The 16477-nt window shown below is 43.3% G+C and overlaps 1 protein-coding gene and 1 long non-coding RNA gene across 4 annotated transcripts in view; one reads left to right on the top strand and one right to left on the bottom strand.

The window, feature by feature from the left end:
* Positions 1 to 371: 371 nt before the first annotated feature.
* ICOSLG (inducible T cell costimulator ligand) overlaps positions 372 to 16477 on the top strand; it is a 23235-nt gene continuing 7129 nt past the window's right edge. The window contains exons 1-5 of one of the 3 annotated variants that reach the window (XM_007426344.4): positions 372 to 763; positions 2617 to 2657; positions 3559 to 3903; positions 7373 to 7642; positions 9668 to 9817. In XM_007426344.4, coding sequence (XP_007426406.1) covers positions 747 to 763; positions 2617 to 2657; positions 3559 to 3903; positions 7373 to 7642; positions 9668 to 9817 — 823 coding nt within the window. In that variant the 5' untranslated portion in view covers positions 372 to 746. The other 2 variants (XM_025165500.2, XM_025165499.2) reach the window with 2 other exon arrangements.
* LOC148215142 (uncharacterized) overlaps positions 5304 to 16477 on the bottom strand; it is a 14046-nt gene continuing 2872 nt past the window's right edge. Inside the window, exons 2-3 of the long non-coding RNA XR_015796805.1 lie at positions 7675 to 8101; positions 5304 to 5655 (exon numbers count right to left, since the gene is read on the bottom strand). This is a non-coding gene — a long non-coding RNA (uncharacterized LOC148215142). The remainder of the gene's footprint in view (positions 5656 to 7674; positions 8102 to 16477) is intronic.

Genomic DNA, 16477 nt, shown 5'->3' with positions numbered 1-16477 from the left:
TGGCGGCCTCAACATCTAATTAATTAATTAACGGGTCTGCATGATAATTTCGGGATTCGTTTTCAAAAGACTTAAGTTGAAAAATCTACAGGGTAGGGTTCAACAGGCTAAAATACAGTAACATTATGTTGTCAGAAATGGGGTTGGCTAGCCCCTTAGCAGCCTGGTGTGGCCTCTATTGGCCTCTTGGATTTTTTAATCTTTTTTATCTCTGTAAGTGTGGCTCTTTTTATAACTTTTAATCATGTATTTATGATTTTAATTTGATGTAAGCCGCCCAGAGTCCCCCATTGTGGGGAGATGGGCGGGGACAAGTTTACTAAATAAATAAATAAATAAACATTATCCCGCCCCTTTACACACACCACCTCCAACCTATAGTGCCAAGCGCTTGAGTTTAGTTTTAGTTTGCGCCAAGTCAACAGAAACTGGAACGACATGGAAGAGGAATTCTGCCTTGTCTGAAGCCAAGGCAGAGTCGCCAAGCCGTGATTTGGGAAGTCCTCCCTTCCGCGATTCAGCAGCCGCTTCTTTTTCCGCCAGAAGCAGAAGAAAGCTGCCGCTTCCGCGATTGATTGGTGCTTCCTGATCTGCCGAGAGAGGCAGGAATGAGGACTAGCAGCTGCCGAGGCGCGGGCGGCAGGTCGGAGTCTGTGCTCCGCCGGAGCTCGGAGGGCCAGGCGGGGGTCGCCTGAAGAGCCCGTGCCCTGTCTTCGCCCAGGTCTCGCAGATGCGGCTCGGCCGTTATGGCCCCCCGCGAACGGTGAGTGGAGGAAGGGTGCCTGTCCCGAGTTAGACCTTTGCTGGGATATCGAAGGCTTGCAAGTCAGAGGACGCCCGAAAGAAGAGGCGAGTGAATGCTGCAGGAATCCAGGTGCAGAGGCGTTGCCGCGTTTACCTGCTTCTGGCAGCGTATAAAAATGCTGTATATTTTGCCGAGAAGTCGAACTAAATTCAGTGGCATCAGCTCTAACAAATGGTTAGTGAAGTGGCAACCCGAGGAAGAGGATTTACATGCATATTCTGATCAGTGGATTAGTTACTCTTAGTTGTAAGCCCTATAGGGCTTATTTCTGAGTATGTAAGTGGATAGGACCAGACTGGGAACGATTGCTAATACTGAAGAAAAAGTGCATTCTGAGTAGCCCTTTCTCCTTATTAAGGCAGTCAGATAACAACCTGAAGGAATTTGTTGACCCGTTGTTTTCATCTCCCAACCCTTCAGGCTGCTTTTTCTTGTAAGATGAAACGATTATGTATACAAACTGTTGGTTTCGGTTTATGTGATGTGTTTCGGTTTGGTGTGATGTGTGGTTAGCCACACAACCCACACGGTGTAGTGGTTAAACTGTTGGAAGGAGCATTTAATACACTGAGTACAGCCGATGTTTAATGCAGGGGTCCAAATTAAGTTGGCTAGCCTCTGCTTGAACACATCCAGGTAAAGGAGACTCAGTGGGTAATTGATTACACTTACCAAATTGCACACTCCCTCCGTCCTATCTTTTGGTTGGAAGCTACCCTTTAAGCTGTCATAGTAAAGCCATTCTCTGTCCTGTGGTCAGGAATCAGTGAGGGCAAGTCATGGCCTTTTTTCTGTCTGGCTTCCTTTCAAGTACTGAAGAGTCTCTAGCATCCCGCTTCCCTCTTCTCAGAGCTCAACATGCACAGCTTTTTCAGTCTCTTCATAGGATTCAGGTCTTAGTCCTTTGACGGTACTTGTTTCCTGTCTCTGAACCTATTTCAGTTTTTCTGAATCTTAAAGAGTAGTGCCCAGAACTAACTAACTAACTTATTTATTAAACTCATTTATATAACCGCCCATCTACCGAAAGGAACTCTGGACAGCCTCAATTTTTTTGTCACATGACAGAGTTCTTAAGGGGCATCTGACCAAAGTAGAATAGTGGCTTGGATCAGGGAGAACCTGGTTTAATTACACATAGGGAACCTCCATAAGGATGACTTTGAGCCAACCATCACCTTTCAGTCCAAATCTCAGGAAGGAGTTATTGTACAGACAAAAGAGATCCTCTAAGTATGCCTCTATACAGAAATGGCAAGATCTTAAAGTAAAAATAGGAAAGTGGTCTGAGAAGGATGTCAGTACTTGGTGCGTGTTAGTTAAGAACTTACCTCTTTCTTTTCTCAGACTTACAAAGGCAGTTTGCGGTAATGCAGGAAAACAAAAATAATATACCAACCTTTCCCTGATTTGAGGTTCCCATCTTTTACTTTGTTTCTATTCTTGTAGTGTTGTTCTATTTTTATTTTTGTATGGGGCTGTTGATAGATAGATAGATAGATAGATAGATAGATAGATAGATAGATAGATAGATAGATAGATAGATAATGTGAGCCGCCAAGGGTCACTTTCTATTATGGCGGCATACATTTATGATTAATAAATACAGAAGAGGGGTGGTATGATAAAATAATGAAAATTATGAACTCATTTGGTTCAAGTCTTAGTCCTACTATTAATTTATTATATGGCTTATGCTAAATCTTATTATACATTTCTCCTATAATAGTTTGTGGAGTTTTTAAAATTATGTTTACACATTCTATTATAATTTTTAATTTATGTTTTATTTATATTTTATTTTACTTTAGCCTTGGACTCTTGGTCTTGTTTCTTTTGGTTTGGAGATCTGGTAAGTTATGATTACAATGTTAGGTTTATTCAACTATAAAGCAAGCTTTTAAATACTGTATGTGTTAATGGAAATGATCAGAGCTATTTTGACTTCAGGGCAAATCATACAGAGGCAAGGAATTTTTAATTAACTATTAAATTAACTTTCCCTTACTCTTAAACACTTAAATGTAAATATCAAAGTTGATATTCTCAGTTATTTTTGTCCTTAAATAAGCCTGTGAACCCCAATATACACATTAGGCAGATAATTAATAGACACATCACTCAATTTCCCTACTGAGAAAAACTATACCTGCTCAGCGTAGATGTTGTGACAATGGTAGAACTAAGACAAGGACTGAAAAGGTCTTGGATGGAATTGTATTTCCATTAGATTTAACTGAAATGACATCAGTTGAAAGATTGTCGACAGAACAGTCATGATAAGAGGAAAAGAGGCCAGCAAGGAGGCTTGCTATTAAGAATCCAGTCAGGTCCACTTTTTCTTTAAATTTACCATTGATTGGTTTATCCTCAGTTGCCCATTTATGCTTGTATTGTTTTTATTATGTATATGTTTTCTGTTGATATTTTAAACTATTAGCTGCCCAAATCTGTTGCTGCAAAACAGGTGGCCATATAAATCAAATCAAATAAATAATGAGTTTTTCAGCGTGAGCTGTAAACACTGAATTAAGCAAGAATGCATACAAATGCATTCTCACATCCAATTTCAATACAAAGTTAAATACTGTAGGAGTCCAGTGATTTCTGGAGTATAAATAAGGATTTCAGGAGTGAAGAGAAACAAACACAAAGCTGAACTTGGAATAGTGATTTTAGTTTTAATCACTTAGTGAAAATGAAAACTAGATTATATGATACAATGTATTTTTGTATACTCTCTCTCTTTATAGCTGAAACAGAAGTGATTGGCATAATAGGAAGCAGTGTTGAATTGCAGTGTGATTATCCAGAAGAAGACTCATTAAGCTACAATAGGAATCGAATATTATGGCAAATAAAAGACAAGTTCTCATGTTATGTAGCTGGCTATTTTCCTAATGAAAATATGGAAAAACACCAATGCGAAGAATTCAAACGACGGACCCTGTTAAGGAAACCAAAACGAGGCAGTACTTCTTTGCAACTGTCAAACATCAGCATAGCAGATGAATTTACATATCACTGCATAATACAGAAAGATATAAATGAAGAGTTTCAACCCATTTATCAAGAATTCATAACACTCAAAGTGGCAGGTAAGGGCTTGTTCTTCTGGGCAAATACTTATAACTAGGGATCTTGTAAATTTGATTGGGAGCGAGAGATCCAGCCCACGGCCTGTCCATTGTGGGGTGCCACAGGGTTTGGTACTCTCTCCACTCTTTTTTAACATCTACATGAAACCATTGGGTGAGATCATCTGCCATCATGGGCTGAGGTATCATCAATATGCAGATGATACCCAGTTATACATCTCCATCCCGGGTGACTTGAGTGATGCCGTGGCCACCTTTTCGTGGTGCCTGGAGGCTGTGGGGGTCTGGATGGGGAACAACAGGCTTCAGCTGAACCCTGGTAAAATGGAGTGGTTGTGGATTGAAGGCCCCTCTGTATCTGAGAACTTACCATCTTTGTTTTTGGATGGGGTCGCGCTGCCCCAAACAGACCCAGTGCATCCTCTGGGGGTCGTCCTGGACTCGCGACTACTGCTCGAAGAGCAGTGGCAGTTATGGCCAGGAGGGCCTTTGCCCACCTTTGGGTAGTGCACCAGTTACACTCCTCCTTGGATCAGGAGGCTCTCCGGTCAGTCACTCATGCCCTGGTCATCTCTCAGACTATTGCAATGTGCTCTACAAGGGGCTACCCTTGAAGAGTATTTGGAAGCTATAGCTGGTTCAAAATGCAGCCATGTGGATGATATTAGGTGCCCCTAGGATGGCACGTGTAACACCTTTGCTGTGGGAGCTGCATTGGGTGTCAGTTTGCTTCCAGGCCCAATTCAAGGTGTTGGTTATCATCTTTAAAGGCATGGGTCCAGGTTACCTGAGGGACTGTCTCATCCTCATTACATCAACCCATCCCACCCGGTCAAGCAGAGAGGGCATCAAATTTGTCACCGCCCATCTCATGACACGACTCTGGGCAGTTTACAAGATAAAAACTCATTAAAATACAACATAAAAACAATCCTAAAAATGAATAAATTCCAAGAAGATAGAAAATTGGCAAGCATTCTCCCCCCAGAGGTGTGGTGGACCCCTACCCTCCAGGCTTTCCAAAAAGTTTTAAAGACCTGGCTCTGTCAGTGTGCATGGGGTGATATGGGCTCTACCCGCCCCTGGGGGGGTTAGCTTCCTGATGATGTCCCCTAGAATTACTTGCCAATTTTCTATCTTCTTGGAATTTATTCATTTTTAGGATTGTTTTTATGTTGTATTTTAATGAATTTTTATCTTGTAAACTGCCCAGAGTCGTGTCATGAGATGGGTGGGGACAAATTTGATGAATAAATAAATAATAAAATCATTATTTGTGCCCAGGTGAGCTCCATGAAAAGAATCACATAGACAGTGGGAAGTTTCTCAGGCACATTTGTAGGTTTAGATCTAGTGAAGATTTAAGAGGGGCAGATCTGTTAAGCAGAGAAGGTTGTTGGTTGTTTTTATCATTGCTGTGTGGACTGAAGGTGCCAGATGAACCAAACAGTGAAGACTGAAGCTGCTGGAGGAAAGTAGGCTCAAAGCTGGAGAGACGATTCTTGGAAGAAAGAGGAATGTGAGATGGAAAACCCAGGAGAATCCAGAAGGAAGGTTTACAGAACAGATCGATCGGTGAAATGATTTATGCAGAGTTGAAAAGGAGAAATCAGGAGTTAGTATGGAGAAGAGTGAATAAGGTGCTGGTTTTCCAAGAAGCTCACTGAAGAGTTATTTTTCTGTCTTTCCCTCCTTGCCTCTAGTGTAGAAAAGGCTATGAGTAAGCAGAAAAGGAAAGGAAAGCAAAACTGCCTAAAGAAATAAAACAAAGCAGAGATTAAGTTAATTCCTGTGTGAATAAAGGAGAGAGATATTGAAACCATTGATGAACATTAAGTTCTGTATATAAATGTATAATGGTTTGTTAAGCAAAGGCCACTGTTTAGAAGGAATAAGGATAAAATATTTATGTTAATAGCACTATAACATTAAACAACACTTTAGCATGAAAAAGAGCACCGCTGTGTGTGGGTTAAGTTCCCGTCCCTTTTTCACTTTCCATAACTTTTGGCAAAACTTTAATACTAGTGAATAACATGAAGGAAAAATGTTCAAAAGTGTATGATTTGAGTTACACAAAACTCTTAATGCTAACTGAGAAGGTAGCCATGAAAGCAATTCACTTCCTCACCACATAATTTCCTCCCTCCTGGTGACTGTATGGCGGGCAGACACTTGTGCTCGTGGAGAAATACAACTCTCTGTAGCAGATGGTTCAGTCTTGACAAAGTCTATTTCCATGAGTATATCCCTTGCTGAATCATATGAACCCCTTTGCAGTCGGATGGTTTGAGGACAACATGACTAGCAATGAAGCCTGGAAAGGCAATCTCAGGTATCCACTTTATAAACTGGCTGTATGGTGCCTACTGCCTTTCATTGCAATTTAAATGGAATTCTTGGGTATCGTATACTTAATTCCTTTTTCCTCCAAACTCACTGGGGGGAAAACGGACAGGGTAGACATTGAAAGTATGGGGATGCCTCTTTTAATTTTGTACTCTATGTTGTACAGTTATGCTAGATGTGCCATTTTGAATTACAGGTAGTTCTCGCTTAATGACCATTTGTTTAACTATGGTTTAAAGTTACAATGGCCTTGGGAAAAGTGCTTTATGACCTGTACTCACACAACTGTTGCAAACTGTTGTACCACCCCCTGCAGTCATGCGATTGCAATTTGCAACCTTTTTATGACAGTCATTAAGCAAATCACCATGATTGTTAAGCGAATCATGTGGTCATTAAGTGAATTCTGGCAAAATTGTCCATTGGAGAAGCTGGATTCACTTAACGACCACAGTGATTCGCTTAACAACCATGGTAAAAATGGTCATAAAATTAGGTCTGGTCACGTGGTGACTTGCTTAATGACTGTTCTGCTTAACCAATTTTACAGTCCCTATTGTGGTTGAGTCCCTTGGACTGCTAGGAGGTCCAACCAGTCAGTCCTAAAGGAAATCAACCCTGACTGAACATTGGAAGGATTGATAATGAAGCTCAAGCTCAGATACTTTGGTCATGAGTCGGACACGACTTAACGACTGAACAACAACAAAAAAAATTGTGGTCATTAAGTGAGGACTACCTGTATGCACTGGAAATGGATGTGAGATACCAAATTCAACCCTGTGCTATTAGGTACTTTTGACCACAGACAAAGAAGTAGAGGGGTTAATCTGGTGCACTTGGTGCAGGGGGGGCTTATAGGTCAGTGGTGGGTCAGATTCTAGGTTCAGTTCCTGACACCTTCAGTTACTTTCTTGTAAGGTGCCAGAAAAGACCTCATTCCCACCAAGATTTTGGCAGTATAAACTACAGATGGAGTACATAAATTGTTATATTATCCAGTTCTAAAATGCTTCTTCTCCAGCCTTTTGTATCATACCATCTCTTCTCCAAAGTGGCAGATAAAACTGTGGGGAAACCTGGTTGTAAAATTGTGCTGCTCTTCTTTCTCTTTTTCCAGCAAATTACAGCAAACCAGTTATAACAGGTCCTTTGCAGTCTGGAGAAGAAATGACATTTATGTGCAATTCAAGCCACGGCTATCCAGAACAAAGGCTTTATTGGGTAAATGAAATGGACAACAGCACCATGAATACAACTGTGCAGTTCACCAAAGAGCTTGATGGGTCTTTCAGTGTATTCAGTACATTGAAGATGAAAGCAGCTTCTTATATAAAGTTAAGGTGTACGATTGAACATAAGCAGCTGTATCAAAATATTACTACCACAAGTAAGTTGATCTTTATAATTTATCTGTCTTACCTGTTGTCAGTTTGTAGGTTGATATTCGTAAGGAAGAATAGATGTGTCAACATACATATGTGTATATTAAGCAAAATAGGAAAGCAAGCTGAATCTGGCTTCTGAAAGTCTTTCCAACCCCTTAATAATGGCTCTGATCCAGATTATGTGACTTGGAAGGAGGAAGAGAGCTCAGAGTAGGAGAAGGCTACAATTCCAAGCTGCTGCCCAGCTGTCCCTGTCTCTCTCTTGGGGACGCATTGAGGATTTTTTCTGGAACGTTCTCCATAGTTTGGCATGATTCAGCCCATTTTTAACATGATTGTTCTTTTAACAGCTTTTCCTCCTGACACCAAATTTTATTCTGTTCTGTTCAGTTTGTGGAGAGTTATCCTGCTGCAGATAGACAAGAATTCCAAGTCTGTTGACATAATTTCTTCTCAATATTCTGTTGGGTTGGAATGAATAAAAAGACAATTTGATTAATATTCTGTAACTAGGTGGCTTAGTTAATTCAGAAGATGAAACTTGCCTGCTGGCAAACTGTAGCCTCATGGTTTTGCTTCCTGTTCAGAATGCCAGGGTACTTTGGCAGCTGTGCTGGAAATATTGATTCTGGCTGAATTCTCTTTCCTCTTGCATTATCTAAGTTACAGGAGCTGCCTCCAGGTCTATTCCAGGCAATTCTATACTTCCATTTCTCTCCCAAGTCAATCCTTGCCTGCACACTTACTTCCTGTAAGTAGGGCACTGCCTGTCTTGTCCCTTGTGATTTTCTTGCAATAGGAGGCTTCCAGGTTGAGGTTTTTCTCAAGTAATTTTCCCACCTGATCCATGGAATTTTATGAGGCATCCAGAGGATACTGTCTTCCATTTCTAGCTGTTACTGTATGATTTCTCACCAAGACTTTGTTCTTTTGAGTGGTAAAACCAGGAGTCCTCCATCTGGAAGCATCCAGACTCCTTTATCCCTCCTTCTTTTCCCACCATATCTCCATCACTTTTCTTACTGCCATCTGATTCTTCAACATTTCTAGCACTTCAGTTTCTCTTTTCTGTTTAGTTGGGAAAAGTTGGTTTCTGGATATATTCTGTCCAAGCAGCAACAGCAGTAACACACCGTCTATTTTCCTATTGTACTGACTTTGTTTAAACTAGAAACTTCAGTAGAAGATTAGGATTGGAGAGATGACAGATGATGTGGGAGAGGGACAATCAGTTATTAAGTGCCATAAGCAAAACAGGGAATAAGTAGGCAGGAGAGAATCTTAATATTGCTGTCTTCCCAATAACATCTCTTACATCCACCACATGATTCAGACATTTATATTTGCTTTGAAGAGGAGGTGTACACTGTGTAGGGTTGGATTCCTAAATTTGCTGGGCTAACAAAAAAATTTGGGATTTAAGGACATGTCATGGGTGCTTTCAGAAAATAGCTGCCATGAACTGCATGGCCTGTCACACAAAAAAAGGTACTAGAAGGTAAATTGGTGAATTTACTTCTTGCCTTTTCTTCTGAATGCTAAAGATGCTAGGCAGCTGGACACACCAGGCTGCAGCCACCATCATTTTTATGTTCAAAAAAATGCCCTTGAGGTTATGTGAGACCTAGAAAGCTAGTGCTTTCCTTTGCAAAGTGGTAATGACCTTTTTAAAGATTTTTTTTAACTCATTATTTTAATCATAATGATATGCCCAGCAGGCATCAAGGGAAATATTGCCAGCCATGTTGGGCACTCAGGATTTATCAGCCCTGTTATTTGGTGAATTACTTTAAAATTTGCTGTTTGGAATTTTCCAAAACAGTTTCTGATCTGATTCCCATGCTGGGAAAGTAAGAATTCTGCTGGGGTGTATGATTTACTAGTTTAGATATGCATAGAAAACTTTTGAATGATTCTTAATTTAATGTTGCCACATTTAAAAACTGTACAGTGTGTGTTAACTGTAAATCAATTCTGTTCCAAGGATTTTTCCTTTTCTCCCTATGTTCCTTATTATTCTTGTTTAGTTGACTTTAAGAATTCAACGAACAGCCCTAGAATTGATAACAAACAACATAATACAGCTGCATTCTTCAGCGTTGCTGTTGTCGCAATTTGCATAATTTTAATTATCATCTGGAGAATAGGGAAGCATTATCTTCAAACAACATATACTGGTAAGTAAACAGTACATAAAGTTTAGCAGGATTATGGTTAGGGTGGATAGTCCTAGCCAGTCGTGCAACTTTCCATTTGTTTTGCCACTGAATTGGCATGTGAGGGCTTGCAAAAGTGAAAACAGTTGCCTGTTTAGATGTCCATGCAAATAGCAGACTCTAGGAAAAAGGATTAAGTCAGAGGTAGTACCACCATGGGGGGGGGGGGGGTGGAGGCAAGGGGGTTGGGAGTGAGACTGATAAAAGAAATGACATGGCATTGCAATACAAGCCCTGCCCCTTTTTGACATGTATTGTGACATGCCTCAAAGGGGCAAAGCTTGCAACGTGCTACCTCAATACTACTTTAGTCAGTATATTGAAAGCAAGGACTGTAGATGCCACTGATCAGAGGGGTAAAAAGATCATACATGGCATTTGCTTTTCTTCAGGTCTTCCAAATCATAAATACTCAATGTAAAGAGCAATTTCAGAATCTGATTCCTCAGCAGGAAGTTTACCTCAACCTTAATCTCAGTCTGCTTTCATCTCAGCTTGAAGTGCAGATTGGATACGAAGACAATTTTTTAAAAATTATTGTTACAATAGGAAGTAAAAAGCTTTACTTATCTAAACTATAATCAAAGTGTATTTCCTAAGTGGTTAATAGGAAGGACACAGGAATAACTGCATGATGAATACTTACTGACCAGGAAGTGATCCAACCACAGTAAGTGGTCACAGGAAGTGATATGACCACACTCATTGTCAGGCCCAGCCCAAGAACAACAACGAGACAGTCCAGTTCAATATAGTTCCTTTGTTAGCTCACTCCTAATAGACAGAATCTCGCCAGACCAAACCTATGCTAAAGCAACTAGTGGATATACCCCGCAAGACTTTAGGGAGGAGCTGTCCTAATCATCTTTGTCTTCCCACGTTCCTGCTGTGTACTGAGAAAGCGCTTGCTCTGGAACGCCCCCCCCCCCGATAACCTTGATCCTCCATTTCAGTATCTTCCTCACTCATGTCACCCATTACATCACCCGCCCTCCCAAAGCCAGACTCCCCCTCTGAGTTCCCATGGGAGCTGGGCAGTGGAGGCAATGATGAAAGCGCAGGTGTGGTGCTTCTCTCCAAGTTCCCTGGCACCTCCTCCAGCTCAGGCGGTTGGTTCTGCAAAACAGCTACAGAGTTAGTAGAACCAGCCCCGCTCCCCCCTGGGAAATGCAAACCAGAAGTTGAAGGCTGAGGATTTCCTGCGCCAGCCCTCTCCTGCCCCAGGGCCCCCACCAAACCTTCCATGAGTTCATCCTCGACCTCCTCTGCCTGCTCTCAATTATCCAGAGACTTGGGTAGCTTGTGAGGTCTCTGTTTGCTAGGGAAATGGCGATGAAAATCACGGACCAACACTGGGGCAGGCACATTCTTTGCATTCTCCCAGGACCGCTCTTCCTCTGGCTGACCCTTCCAATGAATCAGATACTGAATCCCCTTTCCCCTCCTTTGTGAGTCCAAAATTGCTTCCACCTCGTACTCCTCTTTCCCTTTGACTATGACCGGTGGAGGTGGGGGATCCTGGGATCTCAAGGCACTCAGGGGAATTTCCTTGACTAGCAAGGAATGGTGAAAGACAGGATGGATCTTCATAGAAGCTGGCAGTTGCAAACGGAAAGCCACCAGGTTTACTTGCTGAATGGCATTAAAAGGTCCCACAGACTTAGAGTTTAACTTTTTAGATGGCTGATGGAAGTTAAGAACCTAGTAGAAAGCCACACCTTGTCTCCTACTGAAACCTCTGGACCCCTCTGCCTGTGTGCATCCGCTGCTTTCTTGTACAAAGCTCCCGAGCTGGTTGCTGCTCTCCGAGAAACTGAGCCGCGCTTGGTACAGTTCCCTGCTGAATGGCTGTTGGCAAAACTTGTGGGCTTATGCTGCACAGTGCTTGAAACGATGACATTCCAATCGATGAGTGTACTGAATTATTATATGAGAATTCTGCTAAGGAGAGGAGTGCAGTCCAGTTGTCTTGGCTGTATGTGCTGTAGCACCTTAAATACTGCTGCAACACCTGGTTAGTCCTCTCCTCCTCTCCATTGGTAGAAGGGTGGTGTGTGGAAGACAGGTGAATGTGGACCTCCAGTAACTGGAAAAGGGCCCTCCAGAACTTAGAAGAGAACTGGCTCCCTCTGTCTGTTATAACCTGGTTAACCATACCTCTGTACCTGAAGATGTGGTCTAAGAAGAGCTGTGCCGTGGCCTGCGCTGTAGACAGTCCTGTAGACAGACAGAGCCCCATGGAGTGTTTTAAAAACTCCGCTGTGGCCGGCTGTCTCATTATCATGGCAAAGCTGCAACACTTTCTCCTGTAAGGGTAGGGCAACATACAGCCAACTCTTATGCCGAAGTTGCCCCCTTCCACTGAAAACGGGGAAACAGCACCTTGCTGGGTCCCCTACAGGTCATCCATTCGGGCCTTCACTGGTCTGTCATCTGCTATGCCTTTATCCGTGCAAAGAGGTCCTCTGCCTGCCGACCCACCCCCAACCTCTCAGTTGCGCAATCCTCACCCTGGTCTCTAAAGTTGTGTGGTTGCAAGATTGCGGCACGAGTGGGTGGCTGTTGCATCACTAAATACTCTAGCTTACGGGAAAGCACGTCTGGTAGCAGGTTTCAGGACCCAGGGACATATGTTATATAAAAGTCAAAATGGGAGAAAAATTGGCTCCACCATACCTGCCAGGGGGTGAGTGACTGCATATTCTGCATTAGCTCCAAGTTCTTATGGTCCGTGCAAACCTGCACGGGAAATTTTGCCCCCTCCAGCCATTGCCTCCATACCTGGAAGGCTGCCTTGATTGCTAGCAACTCCTTGTTAAAAATATCATAGATTCTCTCTGCGGGTGATAGCGTTTGTGAGAAAAGGGCACACGGAAGCAATCTCCTCCCACCTCCCTCCTCGGCTTGTAAAAGCTCAGCTCCAATTGCAACATCGGAAGCATCCATGCGCAGGACAAACCACCACGAGGGATCGGGGTGGGTGAGAAGAGGCTGCGAGGTAAAAAGCTGTTTTAACTCCTGAAATGCTGACTGCTCCTTCTCTGTCCAAGCAAATCTCTTCCTTTTCTTTAAAAGCTATGTGAGAGGCTTGACCCTTTCAGCAAAATTCAGAATGAACTTTCTGTAAAAGTTAGGAAACCTCAGGAAACACTGCACATCTTTCACATTACAGGACGCCTGCCACAACAACACTGCTTGCACCTTGGCTGGGCCCATCTGTAGCCCCTGTGTTGAAATTCTGAACCCCAGATAGTCCAATTGACATAAATGCACACTTTTCCAACTTGGCAAAAAGCTTATTGTCTCTCAGTCTCTGCAACACATTTCTGATGTGCGTAGTATGCAATTCTGCATCTTCAAAGTATATTAAAATGTCATCCAGATAAATTACTACATATGAATCAATTACATCAGAAAAAATCTGGAAAACACCACCCCACAATTAGCAAGTCCGAACAGCATTACTGTGTACTCAAACTTCCCATACCTTGTATCAAAAGCAGTCAGGTATTCATGCCCCTCCTTAACTTGAATGAGGTTGTAGGTATTCCTAAGGTCTAACTTAGTAAAGATGCGTGGCTTCTGCAACCAATCCAAAAGATCGGATATCAATGGCAGTGGATAATGATCCCTAATCGTGACCTTATTTAACTTCTTGTAATCATGGACAGTGCACATTGGTGTTCCTTCACTAGACCCTTTCCCCGAAGTCTGCGAGTCTGGCTTCTTTGGGGTAAAAAACATGGGAACAGAAGCCGGTGACTTGGACAGTCTGATAAATCCTTTCTTTAGGTTTTCATCCAGATACTCTTTGAGAATAGTTAACTCTTTTGCAGAGATAGGATATTGCCGCTTGGCCAGGATCTTTGCCTCTGGTTTCAAATCAATCGTGCAATCACAGTCTCTATGGGGGGGGGGGGGGAGGATAGTGCGGTAACCTCTTCCTCCCCAAAACGTCTGCGAAATCAGCATTCTTGGCGGGTAGGCCCCCTCCCTCCATCTGGATGTTTCCCTTGCGAATGGAGAGAATGGCTACCTGTGCCTTGTGGTACTGGCAGTCAGGAGAGGAGAGTGAGAGCGTTCCTGTACTCTAGTCTATAGTTGGCTTGTGAAGTCTAAGCCATGAGGTGCCTAACACTACGGGAACCTGTAAGGATGCCATTACATAAAGGGTCAAAAACTCTGTATGACCCGTTGATAGTTAATTCGAGCGGGGCCATAGACCGCACAGCGGGACCCACCTTCAATGGCTGGGCATCTATAGTTTCTATTTCCATGGGGTTCTTTAAGTCTACTGTTGGCAATTGCCACTTCTGCACTGCCTGAATATCTATGAAGTTTGTGGTAGCCCCTGAGTCAATAAGAGCTTCTAGCTCTATCTCGCACCCAGAATCTAGGGTTAATGTAATAGGGGTAAGAAAAAAGTCTTGCCTGCTGTTTCCAGAATGAGCTCTCCTTATCTGCTTGATGGCCCCTCTTGCGAGCTCTGTAGAGAGAGGCCTGCAAAGTTTCCCTGGTGTGCTGTGGCTGCTGAAGCTGTGCGTTTCACTGATGTCTGCTTCTGCTGTTTGGCCCGTGCTGACACGTTCCTTTCTGGGCATGCCCTTACTATATGCCCCGGGGCTCCACAGTAAAAACAGAGGTTAGATCCCTCCTCTTCTGTCTCACCTCCATGGAGACTCACCTCCTGATGGCTCCAATTTGCATCGGCTCTTCCCCCTCGGATCTGAGGCTGCTATAGAAGGGATAGGGAGAGCTGCTAGAGGAGGCTGGTAGGCACTCTGGCTCCTGCCAGCTTGATATTGCTTTAAGTCTTCCAGCCTAGCATCAAGTATCACGCAACGCTGATAAAGATCATCCAGAGTATTTGGGGTTCCTTGCTTCATCAGCTTATCCCAAAGTTTGGCATCCAGTCCCTCTCGAAATTGGTCAGTGAGGGCCACCTCATTCCACTCGATATTTCCTGCCAACAGCTTAAAATCCTCAATGTATAATCTTACTCTCCTGTTGCCCTGCTTGAGTTTTCAAATGACCTGACTGGCTGTGATTCTCCGAAGGTAGGATCTCCGAAATGCCCTCTAAAGGCCCCGACAAAATTCTGATAGTTATTGAGCACCAGGTCATTGGCTTCTATCAAAGGGGTAGCCCACTTTGCTGACAGTCCCTTCAGTAAGCTTAACACAAAGGATACCTTTGCGCGATTTGTAGGAAACTCTGCTGCCCAGTTGGCCATGAACAACTCGCACTGTTCCAGGAAGGTTCTCAACTGGTCTGCTTCCCCTCCATATTTTTCTGGCATGCTCCCATGAGAACACAAAAGAACTGGTGCTCCGGCTGCAGCTTGCTGGGCGGTCTGCCCGAGCTGCTGTGCTAGCTGCACCTTTGTGGTTGATCTGCGTGCCCACTTGCTCTTGATGCTCATGCCATCCATTACACGCATAGTAATGTTCTCCAATTTCAAACCATGTACCATTTGCTCTGAGAAAAAACACTAGGTGATGACTGTCAGCATGGTTGGAGATGAGATAACCTGGAACAGGCTATGGAGGCCTTGAAATCTAGACTACACTGGCCTCCATCCCCAGAGCATGGAAGTTGAAATCCCCAATGATATTAGTCCCAATGGGGCAAGGAGGGCTCCGCTGCCAACCTGGCAATCAGATCCAAAATGGACAGTACGCCATCAGCAAGTCTAGCTTCTCCATACAATCCCGACTCATATAAAAGCATATCTTCCTAGCCCTGGTGTCTCACTCCCTCTATATCATGTATAGATGAGATCTTGTTTTGGAGAAGCCTCTCTTTAGCCAGCAGTAGCCTAAGGCTGTGGCTCCCAGCAATCCAGCCTCTGGGGAGAGCTTGCCCAGTGGGAATCTACATAAATTTGCTTGTTCCTTCTATTCCCCTCTGCAGCAATTAACTTTAATAACAACAAAAATCTCCCCCGCCTACAGCACTGGATTTCCCCATTTTTCCTGAACCTTCTCTCCCAGGTTCACCCTGGGACTCTGGTTAACTCCCCTGCCTCTGTTCTGTTACTCTAGTGGAAGGTCCACCCACCACACTCCCTGCTTCTCCCTTGTGGGTTATTTCCACCACCAACACTCAAGCACATTCCAACCACTACTTCTACCGCAAGAACTCACAGCCTCATTGCCCCCACTTCCAGCTGATGGAAGCACAGCTTCACTTGATCAGATCATTTCTAAATGCCAAAGTATAACACCTTCCCACTCCTATGCTGACTTGACTGCTTTTCCTCCTTGATCCTGTGCTTCAACTGACTTTTTTTTCCGGCCCACTCCTCTGAAATAGCAGCACCACTTTGATCACTGTCAGCCAGCTGCTGTGGGTCCAAAGGTATATGCATGTGTTGCTACCTTCCCACAACCTGCACACTTTCTCCATGAGGAACCTCATAACAAGACTAAGCATAATTGTTATTGGAATCGCTACCAGATGATTTTCTTCTCTTTGCTTTCCTTCTGAAGTGTTTTTCACATTTGCAATTCTTCCTTCCTTCTTTCCTTCCACAATTCTACCCCCACTGCCAAACCACTGATCCAGTTGTAGCCACTTTCTTGCATCTGTTAATACTTCATGATCCATCTCAACCCCCTC

Source organism: Python bivittatus, unplaced genomic scaffold, assembly GCF_059951505.1.
Source record: "Python bivittatus isolate LINGU-HERP-01145 unplaced genomic scaffold, Pbiv_v1 ctg000350_np1212, whole genome shotgun sequence".
Taxonomy (NCBI): Eukaryota; Metazoa; Chordata; class Lepidosauria; order Squamata; family Pythonidae; genus Python; species Python bivittatus.
This window is presented reverse-complemented; position numbering and strand designations above follow the sequence as displayed.